The sequence below is a fragment of the Oncorhynchus tshawytscha genome, linkage group LG14, assembly GCF_018296145.1.
Source record: "Oncorhynchus tshawytscha isolate Ot180627B linkage group LG14, Otsh_v2.0, whole genome shotgun sequence".
NCBI lineage: Eukaryota > Metazoa > Chordata > Actinopteri > Salmoniformes > Salmonidae > Oncorhynchus > Oncorhynchus tshawytscha.
Window position 1 is genome coordinate 48,575,408 of NC_056442.1, and position 22,850 is coordinate 48,598,257.

Below are 22,850 nucleotides of genomic sequence, written 5' to 3' on the forward strand. Positions count from 1 at the left end.
TTAGGTGTCCTGGAGGGCAGGTAGTTTTCCCCTGGTGATGCGTTGTGCAGACCGCACCACCCTCTGGAGAGCCTTATGGTTGTGGGCGGTGTAGTTGCCGTACCAGGTGGTGATACAGCCCAACAGGATGCTCTCAGTTGTGCATCTGTAAAAGTTTGTCAGGGTTTTAGGTGACAGGCCAAATTTCTTCAGCCTCCTGAGGTTGAAGAGGTGCCTTCTTCACCACACTGTCTGTGTGGGTGGACCATTTCAGTTTGGCTGTGATGTGTACACCGAGGAATTTAAAACTATAAACTATATGGATTACAAGTTAGGATTACTAATGGTTTATGATTTCCATTGTGGCATGTCTGGGAACAAATGCGTTAAGAAAGCTAACAAAAAAAAGAATATGTTTTTATTTATTAAGATAGGTAACCATATATGTGTACGTAACTACCTTGCTTTTTAAATTGATATGTATGATGAAATGAAAATGTGTCTTTGAATAATCTGTGTTTGTGTAGATATTTTGCATCATTACATCATTATTTAAATAATAAACTCACCAAAAAAAGAAACATTCTCTCACTGTCAACTCCATTTATTTTCAGCAAACTTAACATGTATAAATATTTGTATGAACATAAGATTCAACAACTGAGACATAAACTGAAGGAGTTCCACAGACATGTGATTAACAGAAATGGAATAATGTGTCCCTGAATGAAGAGGGGGTCAAAATCAAAAGTAACAGTCAATATCTGGTGTGGCCACCAGCTGCATTAAGTACTGCAGTGCATCTCCTCCTCATGGACTGCACCAGATTTGCCAGTTCTTGCTGTCAGATGTTACCCCACTCTTCCACCAAGGCACCTGCAAGTTCCCGGACATTTCTGGAAGGGAATGGCCCTAGCCCTCACCCTCCGATCCAACAGGTCCCAGACGTGCTCAATGGGATTGAGATCCGGGCTCTTCGCTGGCCATGGCAGAACACTGACATTCCTGTCTTGCAGGAAATCCCGCACAGAATGAGCAGTATGACTGGTGGCATTGTCATGCTGGAGGGTCATGTTAGGATGAGCCTGCAGTAAGGATAACACAAGAGGGAGGAGGATGTCTTCCCAGTAACGCACAGCGTTGAGATTGCATGCAATGACAGTCCGATGATGCTGTGACACACCGCCCCAGACCATGACGGAGCCTCCGCCTCCAAATCAATCCCGCTCCAGAGTACAGTTCTCAGTGTAACGCTCATTCCTTCAAAGATACATGTAAATCCAACCATCCTCCCTGGTAAGATAAAACCGTGACTCTTCAGTGAAGAGCACTTTTTGCCAGTCCTGTCTGGTCCAGCGACGGTGGGTTTGTGCCCATTGGCAACATTGTTGCCGGTGATGTCTGGTGAGGACCTGCCTTACAACAGGCCCACAGGCCCTCAGTCCAGCCTCTCTCAGCCTATTGCGGACAGTCTGAGCACTGATGGAGGGATTGTGCGTTCCTGGTGTAACTCGGGCAGTAGTTGTTGTTTCCATCCTGTACCTGTCCCACAGGTGTGATGTTCAGATGTACCGATCCTGTGCAGGTGTTGTTACACATGGTCTGCCGCTGCGAGGACGATCAGCTGTCCCTCCTGTCTCCCTGTAGCGCTGTCTTAGGTGTCTCACAGTACGGATATTGCAATGTATTTCCCTGGCCACATCTGCAGTCCTTATGCCTCCTTGCAGCATGCCTAAGGCACGTTCACGCAGATGAGCAGGGGCCCTTGGCATCTTTCTTTTGGTGTTTTTCAGAGTCAGTACAAAGGCCTCTTTAGTATCCTAAGTTTTCATAACTGTGACCTTAATAATTGCCTACCTAGCTGTTGGTGTCTCAACGACCGTTCCACAGGTGCATGTTCATTAATTGTTTATGGTTCATTGAACAAGCATGGGAAACAGTGTTTAAACCCTTTACAATGAAGATCTGTCTAGTTATTTGGATTTTTATGATTTATCTTTGAAAGACGTCCTGAAAAAGGGACGATTCCTTTTTTGCTGAGTTTATATCTACTGCTGTACATATCATTCTACTGCTGTACATATCATTCTACTGCTGTACATATCATTCTACTGCTGTACATATCATTCTACTGCTGTACATATCATTCTACTGCTGTACATATCATTCTACTGCTGTACATATCATTCTTAGTATATCTTGTGTATATTCATCCGGTGTATAAACTGTATGTATAAATTGTATTTGAGTTACGGTTACAGTGTTGTTTGGGTTGTTAATTGGATTACTGTTTAATGCTATATAGCTTATCAATTTGATTTCTGTTAGAGCTATTTGAGTTGTTAATTGCATTACTGTTACAGTTGTTAACCAGAAACCGTGGATGGATGGCGGCATTCGCACAAAACTGAAAGCACGATCCACCGCATTTAAACATGGAAAGAGGACTGGGAATATGGCAGAATATAAACAATGTAGTCATTCCCTCCGCAAGGCAAACAAACAAGCAAAATGTTGGTATAGGGACAAAGTGGAGTTGCAATTCAACGGCTCAGACATGAGACGTATGTGGCAGGGTCTACAGGAAATCACGGACTACAAAAGGAAAACCAGCCACGTCACGGACACCAACTTAACACATTTGCCCCCTTTGAGTGTAGTACAGTGCCACTGTTGCCACCCACTAACAAGGACTGCAGCCCCCCTCTCCTTCTCCGTGGCCGACATGAGTACGACATTTAAACATGTTAACCCTCGCAAGGCTGGTGGCCCAGACGGCATCCCTGGTCTCGTCCTCAGAGCATGGGTAGACCAGCTGGCTGGTGTGTTTACGGACATATTCAATCGCTCCCTATCCAAGTCTGCTGTTCCCACATGCTTCAAGATGGCCACCATTAAACCCAAAGAGCTCATCACCATGTTGGTCTCCCATAGCAGCTAGCTAGCTTTATGAGACAGATTAAGATATTAAGATAACTAGCTTTTATCATTAAGTATGATGAAATAAAAACATGTCTTATTTTGCATCATTACATCATGATTGAAATAAATAACGACAAACAAGAGAAAACCCCTCATAAACACCTTGAGGAAAATGACCTCAGGGAGTAAGGTCAGGTGCAGAATTATGTCACGGGGTGTCAACCGTTATTATAAATTGGACACAGCAAGTGTCCGTGTCAGACATCAGACTTGGGTAAGCCCTGATTTACTACTATGCAGATCTGGAGTTACATGTTATGTCTTGATAACTCACTTTATGCATCTTCTTAATGTGTTTTCTGAATATATGAATGAGATGGAATATGTTCTCTAATCTTTAGATGAAAGGCTTATTTAAGGGCTTATTGTGAGGTTCAGCTTTTGTATTGATATGCCACAAATTGGGCGATGCTGTCGAAAGTATTGAAAAAAAATGTATGCAAAATTCATTACTTTTGTAATATTCTTTACAAGGCCTAATATCTTGATAGTCATATGTAGTGGGAAATGTAATGTGATCAATCATTTTATATCACTTGTAATATCAATAAGATGCTAATTAAGGATCGGACCCTTTTTTTAAAAATTTCCCCTAAAATGACATACCCAAATCTAACTGCCTGTGGCTCAGGAACTGAAGCAAGGATATGCATATTCTTGATACCATTTGAAAGGAAACACTTTGAAGTTTGTGAAATTGGGGATATAATGATTAATGAATCCTTTATTTCTGCAGGTTGTCTAAGAGACCATCATCATGTCAGCTGGGAATCATAGCTTTGTGACAGAGTTTGTAATCGTTGGGTTCCCTGGACTTCTGCCAGAGTTCTACGGTCTTGCCTCAACTGTATTATTCTTGGTGTATTTTTGCACTGCAGTAGGAAATGTTGTTATTCTTGTATTGTTCGCAACAGACCGGGATCTCCACAAACCCATGTATTTTGTTATTTTACATCTGGTTGTTTCTGATATTCTCTTCAGCACCACCACATTACCAAAGATTATTGCCAGGTATTGGTTTCAAGCAGGGGCCATTTCATTCACAGGTTGTTTTGTCCAGATGTACTTAGTGCACTATTTTGGAACTGTAAATTCATATATTCTATTTATAATGGCTTTAGACCGATATGTTTCAATCTGTTTTCCGCTCAGATATCCAATGATTATCAAAAACTCCACTATTCATATTCTCAGTACCACTGCTTGGATTGTTGCGAAAGCCGGCCCATTGATGATGGTAATTAGGGCCTATCCTCTTCCTTACTGTGACTCAAACAAAATCATGCAGTGCTACTGTGATCATATCGCTATAACAACGCTTGCATGCACTGATAGGGTTCCTTATAGTTTTCCTGCTTTTGTTGTAGCCATGCTGGCATTACTGGGACCTCTTGTTTTCATTATATTCTCATATTGCTCTATTATTGTGGCAGTTGTTCAGATTGCGAGCCCCCAAGGCCGCCTCAAAACCCTTTCTACCTGCAGTGGTCAGCTGATCATCATTGCCCTGTATTTTCTCCCCAGGTGTTTTATTTATCTGGCCAGTAATATCGGCATTAGATTCAGCACTGATTTACGTATTGTTATTATCATGTTGTATAGCCTGCTCCCTCCCATGATCAATCCACTGATTTACAGTTTCAAAACCAAATATATAAAACAGAGCTTGATGAAAAGATTCAAAAAATCAACTGATCCACAGAAGGAGAGTGTCCCTGCTGTATCTTAATGTTTGTAACACAACTACTCAAACTACTTTTGCAATTGTTTGAATTCATCCAATTCCTTATGGTGTACATATGCTTAATTATTGAGTATTCTTTATAAAAACAAAATGTAGTAAAACAAAATGTTTTTCTCTATTTTTACCACATGTATTCTTATTTAGCATTGTTGACTCAACACTGAATTGCTTAGTTAAAAGTGTTCATTTGAAAGTTGGTTAACACATCAGTTAACATCACTAAACAATGCCAATATGATTTATAAAGCTAGTAGCAGCATCTGCTGTTGGTAGATGTTTTGGGACATGTAAATGAATAATACATTCTAAACACATCTCCATTAAAGTGGATGCTACCATGGTTACGGAGAGTCCTGAGTGAGTGGTGAATAATGATGAGTGAAAGCGTTACAGATGGACAAGTATTATACCCACCAAAAATACTAACCTCCCCTGTTATTGGGCACAAAACAAGCAGAAACACAACCAAAACAAACAGCAAATGCATCCAACAAGTTTGTAGATTCACACACTCGATGTAATCATTGCATGCTAGGAATCTGAGACCAAATACTAAAACTTTTGACGACTTGAATAAACATATTTGTGAATTTGTCTCAATACTTTTGGTCCCCTCGAATGGGGGGACCATGTACAACAAGTGCTTTCATTTCTAAACGGTTCCCCCCATATGGATGAAAATACCCTCAAATTAAAGCTGACAGTCTGCACTTTAACCTCATAGTCATTGTATTGTTTCAAATACAAACGTGCTGGAGTTAAAAGCCAAAACAACAACAAAATTGTCACTCTCCAAATAAATTGGGGGCTCACTGTAACGTGGATTAAAAAACATGAGCTGGAGAACACCCAGATAAATGTGTTTGTGTGGAAGTGCCGACTAATGACGAATAAACTACAAACTATCAAAATAAAGAAAGTCGCACACTCCATGTATAAACTCCCAGCAATTTAATGGGTATTTACCAATGTTTGGGCATCACTGTGCCAATTTAATGGGTATTTACCAACGTTTTGGCATCACTGTGCCAATTTAATGGGTATTTACCAACGTTTTGGCATCACTGTGCCAATTTAATGGGTATTTACCAACGTTTGGGCATCACTGTGCCAATTTAATAGGTATTTACCAACGTTTTGGCATCACTGTGCCAATTTAATGGGTATTTACCAACGTTTTGGCATCACTGTGCCAATTTAATGGGTATTTACCAACGTTTGGGCATCACTGTGCCAATTTAATGGGTATTTACCAACGTTTGGGCATCACTGTGCCAATTTAATGGGTATTTACCAACGTTTGGGCATCACTGTGCCAATTTAATGGGTATTTACCAACGTTTCGGCATCACTGTGCCATTTTAATGGGTATTTACCAACGTTTGGGCATCACTGTGCCAATTTAATGGGTATTTACCAACGTTTCGGCATCACTGTGCCAATTTAATGGGTATTTACCAACGTTTGGGCATCACTGTGCCAATTTAATGGGTATTTACCAACGTTTCGGCATCACTGTGCCAATTTAATGGGTATTTACCAACGTTTGGGCATCACTGTGCCAATTTAATGGGTATTTACCAACGTTTCGGCATCACTGTGCCAATTTAATGGGTATTTACCAACGTTTGGGCATCACTGTGCCAATTTAATGGGTATTTACCAACGTTTGGGCATCACTGTGCCAATTTAATGGGTATTTACCAACGTTTGGGCATCACTGTGCCAATTTAATGGGTATTTACCAACGTTTCGGCATCACTGTGCCAATTTAATGGGTATTTACCAACGTTTGGGCATCACTGTGCCAATTTAATGGGTATTTACCAACGTTTGGGCATCACTGTGCCAATTTAATGGGTATTTACCAACGTTTGGGCATCACTGTGCCAATTTAATGGGTATTTACCAACGTTTCGGCATCACTGTATGTTCCTCAGGGTGTTGAATACTTTTGGCGCTCACTGTAACCTATACATTCCTCATGAGTGTCACGTTCGGACCACAGTTCTGTTATTTACTTGCTATATTGTATTTACTTTGCCACCATGGCCTTTTTTGCCTTTACCTCCCTTCTCACCTCATTTGCTCACATTGTATATAGACTTGTTTATACTGTATTATTGACTGTATGTTTGTTTTACTCCATGTGTAACTCTGTGTCGTTGTATCTGTCGAACTGCTTTGCTTTATCTTGGCCAGGTCGCAATTGTAAATGAGAACTTGTTCTCAACTTGTCTACCTGGTTAAATAAAGGTAAAATAAAATAAATAAATGTTATTCTTTGTTTTAGTATGGTCAGGGCGTCAGTTGGGGTGGGCAGTCTATGTTTGTTTTTCTATGTTGGTTTTTGTGTTCGGCCTAGTATGGTTCTCAATCAGAGGCAGGTGTCGCTAGTTGTCTCTGATTGAGAATCATACTTAGGTAGCCTGGGTTTCACTTTTGGTTGGTGGGTGTTTGTTTCCGTGTGAGTGTTTGGGCCACACGGTACTGTTTCGGTTTACGTTTTGGTCACATCCTTTATTGTTTTGTATTTCAGTGTTCAGTTAGTTTTGAATAAATCATCATGAACACTTACCACGCTGCGCTTTGGTCCGATCCTTCTTCCACCTCTGAATGCGGTTACAATGAGCTTTGTTCAGCTGTTAGACCCATTTAGAACCCAAAATACGATTGTTTACTAACTTTGGAGTAAAACAATGTAAATGTAAGCAAACACTGTAAGCCTTAAAACATAGTTACAACTAAAATGTTGAACGCGTTAAAAAAGTCACAACTAGGCTGAATTAAACAGGATATGCGGCAACAATTGTATAAATACCAACAGAATTTGTTTGTTTGATATGGTGGGATCTTTTTGTTGGTAAAATTAACTAGGTAACACATTGCAGTGGAAAGGCATTTTTGTACAAATAGTGATATAATAATATCGAAGTAAACTTGGAGTCACGTGATGATATGTTGTGTGGTCCTCCCACTACTACTCGGGAAACCATGCCATTTATTAGACTACAGATTAAATAAGTTGTGATGAACTTCACAGGGTGGTGAAAGTGCACCTGATGATCTTGATATTCCATTCCAATAAATATCAAGGGTCTTTTTCTTGTGACATGATGATGGATGGTTGGCTGCCATTGGACACATAAAAACAATAACACTCATATCCATGATAATCGAATGTAGGTAGCCTATACACACTGTATCTGCAGGCTTTTGGCTACAGCACACATGCCAAGACTAGAGTGGACGCATTTGCTATAGTATATAACGCAACAGCTTCTGTGACAAAACCATCAGAAGAGTTGAAAATGCGAAGGAAACTCATTTAACTTGTGTTTTTCATTGGGAGCATGGGAATTTAACCACAAACCTTATTTTATATGCACTACTTCATCACGCACAGACTTGTATCCACAATAAGTGAGTTTGATGGGAAAACATCTCTGGTGGATATCTATCTCATATTGGATTGAAACCTAGTATTCCTTGCATCCATGGCTATGTCTATGAATTTGAAAGTGGTTACATTTCTACAGGCCTATCCCTCAGCTTTTTACCAAAACAGAGGCGGGGTGGTCTCTTTGATATTGTTTCTACAAAGGATTCTAGCTATAAGGTGATTTCTAATAAGGATACCAGAATAGCACAATATCAACATTACTCTTTATTGTTGTTGCAGTGCCGTAATGTGCCATAGTTGTATCTGAAGCAAAGGTTGTATGTACACTATGATTGAATTCAGGCCTTGCAAGTAAAACATGCACGCAACATTAGGCCAATTCCATTTCTCCCTCTAGCTCCTTGCCTAAGTGTGCACATGTTCACTCCCTCATGGACCGTCAAAGAAAGGACAAGTTTGGGTAATATGGTAGAGGATCTCCTTTCATAGAGACATAAGGGACTGTAACATACTCTGTTTTATGGAAGCATGGCTCTCTCCAGATATATTGTCCCCATCCATATAGCCAGCGGGGTTCTCCGTTCTGTGCGATAACAGGAAGAAATAACTCTCCGGGAAAAACAGATGTGGATGGGTATGTCCCATGATTAACAACTCACGGTGTGGTTGTGGTAACGTACAGGAACTCAAATAATTTTGTTCTCTAGAATATCTTAGCAAATATCAACTGCATTACCTCCAGAGAGAATTTTCTTGATTATTGTCACTGCGGTGTATATTCCCCCCCAAGACGACACCACAACAGTGCTAAAGGAACTACACCGGACTTGGTGCAAAAACATCTCCTGTGCTAAAGCCTGAGAGAACACGCTTGACTATTGCTCCTCTCCCTTTGGGGACAGCTACAAGAACCTCATTTCGGGAAATCAGATCATGCCTCCATCCTGCACCTCTCCGCCTATAGGTAGAAACTTAATCAGGAAACTCCTGTGGTAAGGAGTGTTCAACATTGGTGTGACCAATCAGAATCTTTTCTTCAAGACTGTTTTGATCACGCAGACAGGGAAATGTTCCGGGTCGCCTCTATGAAGAGTATCGATGTGTACACTAACTCAGTGACTGGGCTGATTAGGAAGTGCAAAGAAGATGTTTATTGATTAGATTAGATCTTATCCAAACCAAAAACAGTGGATAGATGGCAGATTTCACACAAAACTGAAAGGGCAAACCACCGCATTTAATGACAGCAAGGCCACGGCAAGGTCATGAACTTGTACAAACAGACCAGCTTTGACCTCCGTAAGGCAATAGAAGAGACAAAACGACAAGTGGACTCACAATTCAATGGCTCAATCAAGAGACGCATGTGGCAGGGACACCAGACAATCCCGGTTTATAAAGGGACAAACTCAACACCTTCGCCGCTCATGGAAAATAACATCCAGCCACTGACGTGGGCCCCCGTCACTCATGAGGACTGTGTCCTCCCAATCTCTGTGGCCAATGTGAGTAAGTCAAGCGTGTTAACTTTAACAAGGTGTCATGGTTCCACCTGTCACCAGAGGGCAGCAGAGACAGTCCTAGAGACGATAATGACACTCAGGTGTGTCCAATTTAATCATTATGATTTTCCTGTTAAGAGAGGTGTGTTTTCTGTTGTTCTTTGCAGAAGCTTGAACTGTTTCCCGTGTGTTCGTTTCCTGAGTGAGTTTTCGAGTGTACTGTGATCCTGCAGCTAATGTGTCTCAGTAAAGTATTATGTTTATCCTTAAACACTGATTCCTCATCTGGTCTCTTCTCTGCACCTGGGTCCAACCTCAGCACGTCACAGAAAACTTCTGCCTCAACATGGACCCATCAGAGATCAGCCAGATCCAGAATGCTATAACCCAAGAAGGAGCACTGCAGGAGCGGCAACAAGAACAACTTCCCAAATATTAAAGACCCTCCGGGCACTTACCGATTCCCCCCAACCACGGCCAAACCCTAACACAGGAGGAGCCAATGCCCAAGTCTCATCGCCCAGTGCAACAGGCATCGCCTTAGTTCCTCCAGGGAACCTGAAACGGTAACCCAAGATCCCAGCCCTCGAACGTTGTGGCAGCCACACGGGAGGAGGCAAGGGGTTCCTAACTCAGTGCTCTCTGGTGCAACGGCGGTGTTGGAACAGAGTCATGCAACTCTATATTATCCTTCACTGCCGAGCTGCGAAGAGTCTTCAACCACCACCTTCAACCACCCACTCTCCGCCGAGAAGCAGCTAGCCGACTGTTCTACCTCCCCCAAGAGGCTAGACCAGTGGCTGACTTCACTATTGAGTTCCGAACCCTCAACGCCAAAGGTGGGTGGAAAACTGAGGCACTGGTCATCGCTTTCCACCTAACTCCAAGGATGAACTGGCTGCTCGGGAGCTGAGAGAGGACCTCGAGTCCCTGATAACGCTGGCCATCAGGATTGACAACCGCATCCAAAACGTGTGAGACAGCGCCTTTTTGACACCACTCCTGTATCCCAGTTTCCGGAGCACCCCAAGCCCCCTGAGCCCAACTTTGAGGAGCCTAGGCAGCTGGAACACACACGTCTGTGCCCACAGGAACGTGACAGGTGCATGCGTGCCGGCTGCTGCCTCTACTGCGCCGGTCTCAGCCATCTCCGTTCTACATGCCCAGAGTTGACAGGAAATGCAGGGGCTCACCAGGACCCTGACCAGCTGTGCTGTTACACCCCAGCTACCCAGTCACCGTCTGACACCACCCGCAAACCTCCATTGGGACAACCATCAGGACCACATTTAAACCTTCGTGAACTCCAGGGCCGCGGTTAATTTCATTGACCAAGACTTCACCAGAGAATAAAAAATCCCCTGTGTGAAATGTCCCATCCCTCTGCAGATTCAAGCTCTCGATGGACGCACCATCGGCTCTGGCCAGGTGGAATATCAGACCCAGCCCATTCTACTACAGGTTGGGGTGAACCACTCAGAGACCCTTAGTTTTCTTTTGATCACTGCTCCCGAGAACCACCACGCAGGAGGTGTCTCAAGTACTGAGACGCCTCCTGCAGAGCCAACTATATGTCAAGAAGTGTACCACATATCCCAAGTGTGAGTTCCACGTATCATGTTTCCTTCCTGAATCACATTATTTCTACCGCAGGCATCCAGGACCCCGTAAAGGTTGAGGCGGTCGCCGACTGGCCCCGTCCCACGTCACTCAAGCAGGTCCAGAGGTTCCTCGGGTTTGACAATTTTACAGGTGTTTTATACGCAACTTTGGTGCGGTGGCAGCACCTCTCATGGTACTAACCCGCAAGTCCCAGACCCATATTTGTTGGACTGCTGAGGCTGACAGGGCATTCAGGGCATTCACGTTTCACCTCTGGGCCCATCCTCGTTCATCCTGATCCTACTAGTCCCCTTTGTGGTAGAGGTAGATGCCTCGGACACCGGAGCAGGGGCGGTCCCTTCACAGCAGAACGAGGAGGACAAGAAACTGCACCCATGTGAATATCTCTCCAAGCAGTTCACGCCAGCGGAACGCAACTATGGTATAGGCAACCAAGAGCTCTTGGCAGTTAAGTGGTACCTTGAACGCTCGCCATGCTTAAACGCTCGCCATGCTAGGTGGGCTCTATTTTTTAACAGGTTCGTTTTCACACTAGCCTATCGCCCGGGATCCAAGAATCAGAAATCAGACGCCCTGTCCCGCCAACACGATGTCTCTAACGAGGAGAGGGTTCTCTGATCCCATCATCCTCAGCTCCCGCATTGTGGCCCCTGTGATATGGAGTATTGAGACCATGGTTCGACAAGCCCAGACCCGAGAACCTGACCCCAGCGGGAGACCCACTAATAGACTTTATGTTCTGCGATCAGCCTGTTCCCAAGTACTACAATGTGGACACTCTTCTAAATTGTCTGGGCACCCAGAGGTTAATCAGACACTGGAATTCCTGAGGAGGAAATTCTGGTGGCCCAACATGTTTGAGGATGTGAGATCCTTTGTTGCGGCCTGTTCCACCTGTGCCCAAAGCACGTCCTCACAACAACGACTGTCTGGGTTGCTACAACCTCTGCCTATCCCCAGCCGGACCTGGTCCCACCTTTCTGTAGACTTTTATTATTGTTCTCCTGTCTTATATTGTGTCCTGTGTGATAAGTATACTCCTAATTCTCCTGTCTCTCTCTCTCTCTCTCTCTCTCTCTCTCTCTCTCTCTCTCTCTCCCTCCTTCTCAGAGGACCTTGAGCTCTGGCACCATGCCTCAGGACTACCTGGCCTGACAACGTATGGTTGGCCCTGTCCCCAGTCCACCTGATTGGATCAGCAGCATAGTTTCCTCTCTAGATTTCTTCCGAGGTTCCTGTCTTTCTATGGAGTTTTTCCTAGCCACCGTGCTTCTACATCTGCATTGTTTGCTCTTTGGGGTGTTACGTTTCCAAGCAAGAAAACCCAAAATGTTGCTCAAACAGAAGGGGAAACTAACAAATGGGGTGGGGTTTTAGGAAGGGTGCTGAAGGACACTCATGGGGGTGTCCACTGGAACCTAAAAGACAGCCCACTACATGTTCCCACTAAGAGGCAAACAAAAGAAAAACCCAAACTTAGGAAGGAAGCAAAACAAAGTCCGATAAAGGATTGTTTGTCTATACCCACCATTCACATAAACATATATTCATTTTCCCGACTCTGGTCCGGAAGCTAGGTTCCTGCAATTCTATCCATTTTGTCATGGGATTTTGTTCTGTGTATTTAAATACTGTATTCTCGACATAACACATTACAATAGTTCTAGTACTGGACATTGCATTTCAGTTTCACTGTTTGTACACACCGCATATTCTTTTATATGCTGGATTCTTGACATAGCTCACTCAAATATATGCACTGCTGTACATATCATTCTTAGTATATCTACTGCAGCACAGATCATTCTTAGTAAACTCAGCAAAAAAGAAACGTCCTCTCACTGTCAACCGCGTTTAAATTCAGCAACCGAGACATAAACTGAACAAGTTCCACAGACATGTGACTAACAGAAATGGAATAATGTGTCCTTGAACAAAGGGGGGAATCAAAGTAACAGTCAGTATCTGGTGTGGCCACCAGCTGCATTAATTACTGCAGCGCATCTCCTCCTCGTGGACTGCACCAGATTTGCCAGTTCTTGCTGTCAGATGTTACCCCACTCTTCCACCAAGGCACCTGCAAGTTCCCGGACATTTCTGGGGGGAATGGCCCTAGCCCTCACCCTCCGATCCAACTGGTCCCAGATGTGCTCAATGGGTTTGACATCCGGGCTATTCGCTGGCCATGGCAGAACACGGGCATTCCTGTCTTGCAGTAAATCATGCACAGAACGAGCAGTATGACTGGTGGCATTGTCATGCTGGAGGGTCATGTCAGGATGAGCCTGCAAGAAGGGTACCACATGAGGGAGGAGGATGTCTTCCCAGTAACGCACAGCGTTGAGATTCCCTGCATTGACAACAAGCTCAGTCCGATGATGCTGTGACACACCGCCCCAGACCATGACTGACCCTCCACCTCCAAATCGATCCCGCTCCAGAGTACAGGCCTCGGTTTATCCTCGGAGATCTTCCTTCGACGATAAACGTGAATCCGACCATCACCCCTGGTGAGACAAAACCGCGACGCGTCAGTGAAGAGCACTTTTTGCCAGTCCTGTCTGGTCCAGCGACGGTGAGTTTGTGGCCATTGGAGACGTTGTTGCCCGTGATGTCTGGTGAGTACCTGCTTTATAAAAGGCCAACAAGCCCTCAGTCCAGCCTCTCTCAGCCTGTTGCGGACAGTCTGAGCACTGATGGAGGGATTGTGCATTCCTGGTGTAACTCAGGCAGTTGTTGTTGCCATCCTGTACCTGTCCCGCAGGTGTGATGTTCGGATGTACCGATCTTGTGCAGGTGTTGTTACACATGGTCTGCCGCTGCGAGGACGATCAGCTGTCCCTCCTGTCTCCCTGTAGCGCTGTCTTAGGTGTCTCACAGTACGGATATTGCAATGTATTTCCCTGGCCACATCTGCAGTCCTTATGCCTCCTTGCAGCATGCCTAAGGCACGTTCACGCAGATGAGCAGGGGCCCTTGGCATCTTTCTTTTGGTGTTTTTCAGAGTCAGTACAAAGGCCTCTTTAGTATCCTAAGTTTTCATAACTGTGACCTTAATAATTGCCTACCTAGCTGTTGGTGTCTCAACGACCGTTCCACAGGTGCATGTTCATTAATTGTTTATGGTTCATTGAACAAGCATGGGAAACAGTGTTTAAACCCTTTACAATGAAGATCTGTCTAGTTATTTGGATTTTTATGATTTATCTTTGAAAGACGTCCTGAAAAAGGGACGATTCCTTTTTTGCTGAGTTTATATCTACTGCTGTACATATCATTCTACTGCTGTACATATCATTCTACTGCTGTACATATCATTCTACTGCTGTACATATCATTCTACTGCTGTACATATCATTCTACTGCTGTACATATCATTCTACTGCTGTACATATCATTCTTAGTATATCTTGTGTATATTCATCCGGTGTATAAACTGTATGTATAAATTGTATTTGAGTTACGGTTACAGTGTTGTTTGGGTTGTTAATTGGATTACTGTTTAATGCTATATAGCTTATCAATTTGATTTCTGTTAGAGCTATTTGAGTTGTTAATTGCATTACTGTTACAGTTGTTAACCAGAAACCGTGGATGGATGGCGGCATTCGCACAAAACTGAAAGCACGATCCACCGCATTTAAACATGGAAAGAGGACTGGGAATATGGCAGAATATAAACAATGTAGTCATTCCCTCCGCAAGGCAAACAAACAAGCAAAATGTTGGTATAGGGACAAAGTGGAGTTGCAATTCAACGGCTCAGACATGAGACGTATGTGGCAGGGTCTACAGGAAATCACGGACTACAAAAGGAAAACCAGCCACGTCACGGACACCAACTTAACACATTTGCCCCCTTTGAGTGTAGTACAGTGCCACTGTTGCCACCCACTAACAAGGACTGCAGCCCCCCCTCTCCTTCTCCGTGGCCGACATGAGTACGACATTTAAACATGTTAACCCTCGCAAGGCTGGTGGCCCAGACGGCATCCCTGGTCTCGTCCTCAGAGCATGGGTAGACCAGCTGGCTGGTGTGTTTACGGACATATTCAATCGCTCCCTATCCAAGTCTGCTGTTCCCACATGCTTCAAGATGGCCACCATTAAACCCAAAGAGCTCATCACCATGTTGGTCTCCCATAGCAGCTAGCTAGCTTTATGAGACAGATTAAGATATTAAGATAACTAGCTTTTATCATTAAGTATGATGAAATAAAAACATGTCTTATTTTGCATCATTACATCATGATTGAAATAAATAACGACAAACAAGAGAAAACCCCTCATAAACACCTTGAGGAAAATGACCTCAGGGAGTAAGGTCAGGTGCAGAATTATGTCACGGGGTGTCAACCGTTATTATAAATTGGACACAGCAAGTGTCCGTGTCAGACATCAGACTTGGGTAAGCCCTGATTTACTACTATGCAGATCTGGAGTTACATGGCATGTCTTGATAACTCACTTTATGCATCTTCTTAATGTGTTTTCTGAATATATGAATGAGATGGAATATGTTCTCTAATCTTTAGATGATAACATTGGATAACTTCACTTCATGACAAAAGACTCAATTGAAATATTTATTGTGAGATGCAGCTTTTGTATTGACATACCACACATTGGGCAAAAATAGGTTGCTGAATAATGGTTATTCATTATTTTAGTATTATTCTTTAAATGTCTTCATATCTTGACAGTAATATGCAGTGGGACATACACTGAGTATACCAAACATTAGGAACACCTTCCTATTACTGAGTTGCACCCCCCTTTTGCCCTCAGAACATTCTCAATTCGTCGGGGCATGGACTCTACAAGGTCTCGAAAGTGTTCCACAGGGATGCTGGCCCATGTTGACTGCAATGCTTCCTACAGTTGCGTCAAATTGGCTGGATGTCCTTTGGGTGGTGGACCATTCTTCATACACACGGGAAACTGCTGAGTGTGAAAAACCCAGCAGCGTTGCAGTTCTTGACACAAACCGCTGCACCTGGCACCTTCTGCCATACCCTGTTCCAAGGCACTTAAATATTTTGTCTTGCCCATTCACCCTCTGAATGACACACATACACAATACATTCTCAATTGTCTCAAGGCTTACAAATCCTTCTTTAATCCGTCTCCTTCCCTTCATTTACACTGATTGAAGAGGATTTAACAAGTAACATCAATAAGGGATCATAGCCTCCACCTGGATTCACCTGGTCAGTCTGTCCTGGAAAGAGCAAGTGTTCTTAATATTTTGTATACTCAGTGTATAACATGATGAAAAATGTCATATCACTTGTAATATCAATACAATAATGCAACGTTAAAACATACCGGTATGCTAGAAGAGATATGTACATTAACCTATAATGATACATGTTGCATTAACATCCTATTAATGTACTTTTCACTGTAAAACGTTTAGTGTCAACAACCAAAAGATTTTACTCCGTTGACATAAAATGTATGAAAATGTATGAACTTATAATGTAATACACCCAATTGTGCTGCTTAGTTTTTGCCTAGTTTTGTTAATTCAACTTGATTTCCTGAGTTGACATACTGTACATTAAAGATGAAAGGCAGCCTGGTAACTTAAGTTAGGTAAAATCAAATTGAGTTGACAAAACTAGGCCAAATAAAATTAGTTACAACTTCATACAATATAACATTTTAAGTCATGAGGGTAACTCATATACTTTACGATGAAATAGATAACATTTCCATTTAGATTTCAATGAAGGATTCAATAATTAATGAATCCTTTATTTCCGCAGGTTGTCTAAGAGACCATCATCATGTCAGCTGGGAATCATAGCTTTGTGACAGAGTTTGTAATCGTTGGGTTCCCTGGACTTCTGCCAGAGTTCTACGGTCTTGCCTCAACTGTATTATTCTTGGTGTATTTTTGCACTGCAGTAGGAAATGTTGTTATTCTTGTATTGTTTGCAACAGACCGGGATCTCCACAAACCCATGTATTTTGTTATTTTACATCTGGTTGTTTCTGATATTCTCTTCAGCACCACCACATTACCAAAGATTATTGCCAGGTATTGGTTTCAAGCAGGGGCCATTTCATTCACAGGTTGTTTTGTCCAGATGTACTTAGTGCACTATTTTGGAACTGTAAATTCATATATTCTATTTATAATGGCTTTAGACCGATATGTTTCAATCTGTTTTCCGCTCAGATATCCAATGATTATCAAAAACTCCACTATTCATATTCTCAGTACCACTGCTTGGATTGTTGCGAAAGCCTGCCCACTGATGATGGTAATTAGGGCCTATCCTCTTCCTTACTGTGACTCAAACAAAATCATGCAGTGCTACTGTGATCATATCGCTATAACAACGCTTGCATGCACTGATAGGGTTCCTTATAGTTTTCCTGCTTTTATCTTTGCCATGCTGGCATTACTGGGACCTCTTGCTTTTATTATATTCTCATATTGCTCTATTATTGTGGCAGTTGTTCAGATTGCGAGCCCCCAAGGCCGCCTCAAAACCCTTTCTACCTGCAGTGGTCAGCTGATCATCATTGCCCTGTATTATCTCCCCAGGTGTTTTATTTATCTGGCCAGTAATATTGGCATTAGATTCAGCACTGATTTACGTATTGTTATTATCATGTTGTATAGCCTGCTCCCTCCCATGATCAATCCACTGATATACTGTTTCAAGACCAAACATATAAAAACAAGCCTTATGAAAAGATTCAAGAAGTCAATTGCTCCACAGAAAGATAATGTATTTGCTGTAAGCCAATGATTAAAGTTGATTTTTAATCAGAGATTGAGTTCTGTTATTATGTTTGGAAATACTTGTCCCTACAACAATATTAACTGAGTACCAAATCCTGACCTCAAGGCCAAAATGGACATAACGCTGTGTAACAGTAGCGAACACCTTGTTAGATTGACACAGATATAGCATTTAGTGTTAATTGTTGTACGAAGAACATTATGTATTTTGTTATTTTAAATAGGGTTGTTTCTGATATTCATATTCATATTACCAAAGATTATTGCCAGGTATAGCCAACGATTACCTTTGTTTTGAATCAGAGGATTTTTTATTATGTTCAGAATTCCCTACAACAATAGAAACTGAGTACCAAATCCTCCCTTAAAATCCAAAACTGACATACAAGGAAGGCCTTGATTCTGTTTAACCTGCTCAGTAGGGAACACATTTCATTAGAGTGACACAGACACAGCATGTTGGGTTTCTTGTTGTAGAAAGAGTATTGCGTTAGCTCACTGGGTAGTTCTTCCCCTTGTGGCTTTGCCATCTCCAGAACTTGTCAACGTCATCATAAATTATTCGGTCACTTAGTAGATAAATTGTGAGCATAAAGATCTTTGGTGAAGAGCTTCTCAGGAAGTGTCTTCGTTTTCACATTTTAGTTTACTGTAATCGAGGTAAGGACATTTTTCTAACAATGTATTTGATTTTTGGTGTATCAAACTGAGAACATGGATTATGAGTGATAAAGGTACTTCGTTTCTCATTTGATTTGCCAACACCTTATATGAATGTCTGCTTTTAAACTTCTTACACATATTATTGCTTTGTTTATTTCCTCCTACATTTAGTAAATCCATGCATAAGGCCTGTTGTTCATGATTAATATAGCTTTAAAGGTCCTGGTTAAACATTATGTTAGGCAATACATTCACATGTAATTAATCATATCAACAAACAAATTATACATTATCATTTTCCAAGGTTTACTGACGGTTATCTACAAACTAAAAAATATACATATATATTATAATTGTTGGCATTGCAAAACATTTCTGTCTGTGAGCTGAAATAATTATTGGTAAATGCACAATGGGCCAAATCCCAACATGAAATCTGCAATCATAACATTTCTTTGTTAAAATCTTCTTCTGACAATATGCATGATTTACATGACAGTCACATATGCATATGTCAATTTAGGATTTGACACTGCAGTATCATGAACAATGTTACATTTGATTTGACAAAAACCTGATAAAAACTTTTAGGCTGCTCTAGGTTGCAATGATGGATAATGTACTATAACATAAATGTTAATTACTTTCCAGTGTTGGTTCTAAGAGAACACATCACCATGTCAGTGAGGAATCACAGCTTTGTGACAGCGTTTGTCATCGTTGGGTTCCCTGGACTTCAGCCAGAGTTCTACGGTCTTGCCTCAACTGTATTATTCCTTGTCTATTGCTGCATTTTAATAGGAAATGTTGTTGTTATTATCTTGTTTGCAACTCATAACGTTCTCCATAAACCCATGTATTTTATCATTTTGAATCTGGTTGTGTCTGACGTGCTATTCAGCACCACCACTTTACCAAAGATTATTGCCAGATATTGGTTTCAGGCAGGAGCAATTTCTTTCTTTGGTTGTTTTTTGCAAATGTACTTAGTTCACTATTTTGGAGCCGTAACTAGCCTTCTCCTATTGATAATGGCTTTAGACCGATACGTGTCAATCTGTTTCCCGCTCAGATACCCAATGATTATCAAAAACTCCACTATTCATATACTCAATGTCACTGCGTGGGTGCTTGCACACCTTCCCTCTCTTTCACTGGTAATTAGGGCCTATCCTCTTCCTTACTGTGACTCAAACAAAATCATGCAGTGCTACTGTGATCATATCGCTATAACAACGCTTGCATGCACTGATAGGGTTCCTTATAGTTTTCCTGCTTTTGTTGTAGCAATGGTGGTATTACTGGGACCTCTTGCTTTCATTATATTCTCATATTGCTCTATTATTGTGGCAGTTGTTCAGATTGCGAGCCCCCAAGGTCGCCTCAAAACCCTTTCTACCTGCAGTGGTCAGCTGATCATCATTGCCCTGTATTTTCTCCCCAGGTGTTTTATTTATCTGGCCAGTAATATCGGCATTAGATTCAGCACTGATTTACGTATTGTTGTTATCATGTTGTATAGCCTGCTCCCTCCCATGATCAATCCACTGATATACTGTCTAAGAACTGATGAAATAAAACAGATAATGATCAAGCGATTTAGACGAATACAAGTGCACGTTCAATAAGAGCGCATAGGACTAATAAATTATTTTTTGTTCAATCAAATAAAAATACTATACTGTATATTTGTACATGTGTGCTTTATAAGTGTTGCATTGCTGATTTCCATGGCCTAACTGAGTATAAAGACAAGGGGTTCAGCTTCCAAAACAAACAGCTTGTTTGTTATTGTTTCATCATCACACAATCAACAGGTAGTCCAGGTGAAGTTCTCTACACTGTCTAGAACCTAAAATAATTATTTGACTATCCCCATAGGATTATTCTTTGAAGAACCTTTGAGTTCTTTGAGTTCCATGTAGGACCCTTTCCACAGAGGGTTCTAAACGGACTCCAAAATGGTTCTACGTGGAACCCAAAAGAGTTCTATCTGGAACCAAAAAGAGGTTCTCCTACATTTTCAAAGAATGTAGGTAGGGTGTGTGCTCTGCCTACTTTCATGGTTTGGGTGCACATGTATTATTTAAAACATAATGTTGGATGCATCAAACAAGAGAAACATTTTGGGTACAATAACAGTTCTTTTTATTGTAGAGCGTGTAAACAGAATGCTTGCCAACTCATCTCTAACACTACAGTCCCTCTAAGAGGCAGGAGTGAGGAACTGCATGTCTTTCATAGCAGACAGCTGAAGCAGTGAAGGTATATCTATACCTTTCAATGTCTTGTATTCACTTCATTTCTCAGGGACCATGTGCAACTGCTATGTTTCAGAGTTAAGATAATATAAGATGTATTGTATTTTATTGTCCGTTCGCTATATTGTCCGTTAATGGAAATGTGTCTTTATGCTCACACCCCAAACCCCTGAGACAAACACAGACGAGGGACTGGAAGCAATAGGTCAGACGCATGGATCAGCCGCAGAGAAATTGTAGGGGGTCAAGTGCCTCGCTCAAGGACACAACAGCAGGCAATGGCATCTAGGATGATGCCAGCAACCCGGGCTGCTGGCCCACTTCTCTAACCACTAGGCTACCTGTCGCCCAGTAAGCTTTCAAGATTGTTTGCAACTGCAGTAACTGGATTGAAATGTACCACCCAGTTCCACCATTTCTCAGCCCTTCATCTCTCTCCCCCTGTATCTGTCCCCTGGTGGTTCAGGCCTGGTAGGTCTTGACTAGGATCCACATGAGCAGCACAGTGATCAAGACTACTGTGAAGTTCAGAAACAGCTCCTGCACAGACCGGTCCATTCTGCCCTGAGAGGTGCGGCAGCAGAGGAGAAGAAGAATGGGAATGTGTGGAGACAGGAAGGATGAGGGTCCTCACACCTTGCTTGGGAGGGCAGGTCACTCTGTCAGGGAGGCAAAAGTCTCTGAAGGTGTAATCTGAAAGGGGGGGAAGATGTTGACCTTGAATTTTCTGGTGACAAATTAAAACTGTATACCAAAACAACACCTTACTCCAGGGACAGACTGGAACCAGCATTTACGCCCATTCTATCTCGAGGCCCCCATTATTAGCTGAATAATGATAATTTTGTGCCAAACTTAGAGTTTAGACAAGCCCACTAGGCTTAAGGTGAACCAGCCCATTTGACATTTTTTGCCAGAATTGCCCTATGACCAGTCTGTCCCTACCTTGCTCCTTCCTCTAGCTCCTACCCTTTCTGTAGTAGGTTGGCATTTATTGTCAGGAATCTTGCCCCGAAGGCAGCTCTGCAAAATGATCACTAGCTGGCATAGGCACAAAGTCATAACATCTGATTTTAAACCTAACCCGAACCTTACAGCCAGGTCATCTGTGATACAAGTCAGTATTCTACATCCATCCATGTTGTCTGAGGACAACGGGAGATGTCATCCACTAGGGGCAACAGTGAGCGCTGTTTCCTTCTAGTAGGTTTCGGTTTTGCTCTGGTGTTGTAGATGGGGGATGGCAAATGGGTGTAAGGATCTGCCTCTAATCCAAAGGTTGCAAGTTTGAATCCTGCAATAGAAAGTTGTTTTTGATGTAAAAAAAAAAAAAAAAAAGTAAGCCTATCCCAAACCTTAATAATTTGGAGTTAATGCCTAAATTTAACCCAAACTGAAAACACTTGGAGTTAATGTCCAAATTTAACCTTTATCACTTTGAAATGTGAAATTTGGAACAACTTCGAAATGTGATGTTTGAGAAACATGGATGAACATCTAATTCTGACATGAGACTGTGGGAGCTAGATTAACAATAACACTAACCTCAACAACACAGCTAACCCTAATGTCTAACCCTAACCTGAAGTAAAGTCCAAAATGTTGACTTCGCATCTGGCCCATGTAGTGGAAATCATTCAGTTCTGCCTCCAGGGAAAGATTCAAGATTCCTTTCTGTATTTGCAGATGCAGAGAAGAGTAAGTAACTTGACAGACACTTCCATATCTACAGTGTGTCTATCTAGACAGTATAAAATGTCAGCCATTGGGCATTTACCTGGCTGGGTCTGGTGGTGGGTGTGACAGGCAACGGTCCTCTGTAATCCTGTGGTCGGTGTTTCAGAGTTGTCCGTCTGTCTTCTACAGTCCTGAGGGCCAGGGTCCACCCCTAAAGTAACCTCCTGCCAATCGACTGCCCAAGGTTCAGATATAG

At 42.3% G+C, this 22,850-nt stretch overlaps 4 protein-coding genes across 4 annotated transcripts; 3 read left to right on the forward strand and 1 right to left on the reverse strand.

Annotated features, from left to right (window-relative positions):
• Positions 1–3,709: 3,709 nt before the first annotated feature.
• Positions 3,710–4,736, forward strand: LOC112267630 (olfactory receptor 2AT4-like). The gene has a single exon (XM_042296615.1). It carries the CDS (start codon positions 3,719–3,721, stop codon positions 4,688–4,690), a length of 972 nt encoding a protein of 323 aa, XP_042152549.1. The 5' UTR covers positions 3,710–3,718; the 3' UTR covers positions 4,691–4,736.
• Positions 4,737–17,013: 12,277 nt separating this feature from the next.
• LOC112267470 (olfactory receptor 2AT4-like) lies at positions 17,014–18,000 on the forward strand. The gene has a single exon (XM_042296569.1). It carries the CDS (start codon positions 17,026–17,028, stop codon positions 17,998–18,000), a length of 975 nt encoding a protein of 324 aa, XP_042152503.1. The 5' UTR covers positions 17,014–17,025.
• A 1,115-nt stretch (positions 18,001–19,115) lies between these two features.
• Positions 19,116–20,289, forward strand: LOC112267631 (olfactory receptor 2AT4). The gene has a single exon (XM_024445828.2). The coding sequence runs from the start codon at positions 19,274–19,276 to the stop codon at positions 20,282–20,284; it is 1,011 nt and encodes a 336-aa protein (XP_024301596.2). The 5' UTR covers positions 19,116–19,273; the 3' UTR covers positions 20,285–20,289.
• Positions 20,290–20,795: 506 nt separating this feature from the next.
• LOC112267632 (sarcolipin) lies at positions 20,796–22,850 on the reverse strand. The gene is made up of 2 exons (XM_024445829.2): positions 22,695–22,850; positions 20,796–21,610 (listed from the first exon to the last, which is right to left on the reverse strand). The coding sequence occupies exon 2, from the start codon at positions 21,473–21,475 to the stop codon at positions 21,380–21,382; it is 96 nt and encodes a 31-aa protein (XP_024301597.2). The 5' UTR covers positions 21,476–21,610; positions 22,695–22,850; the 3' UTR covers positions 20,796–21,379.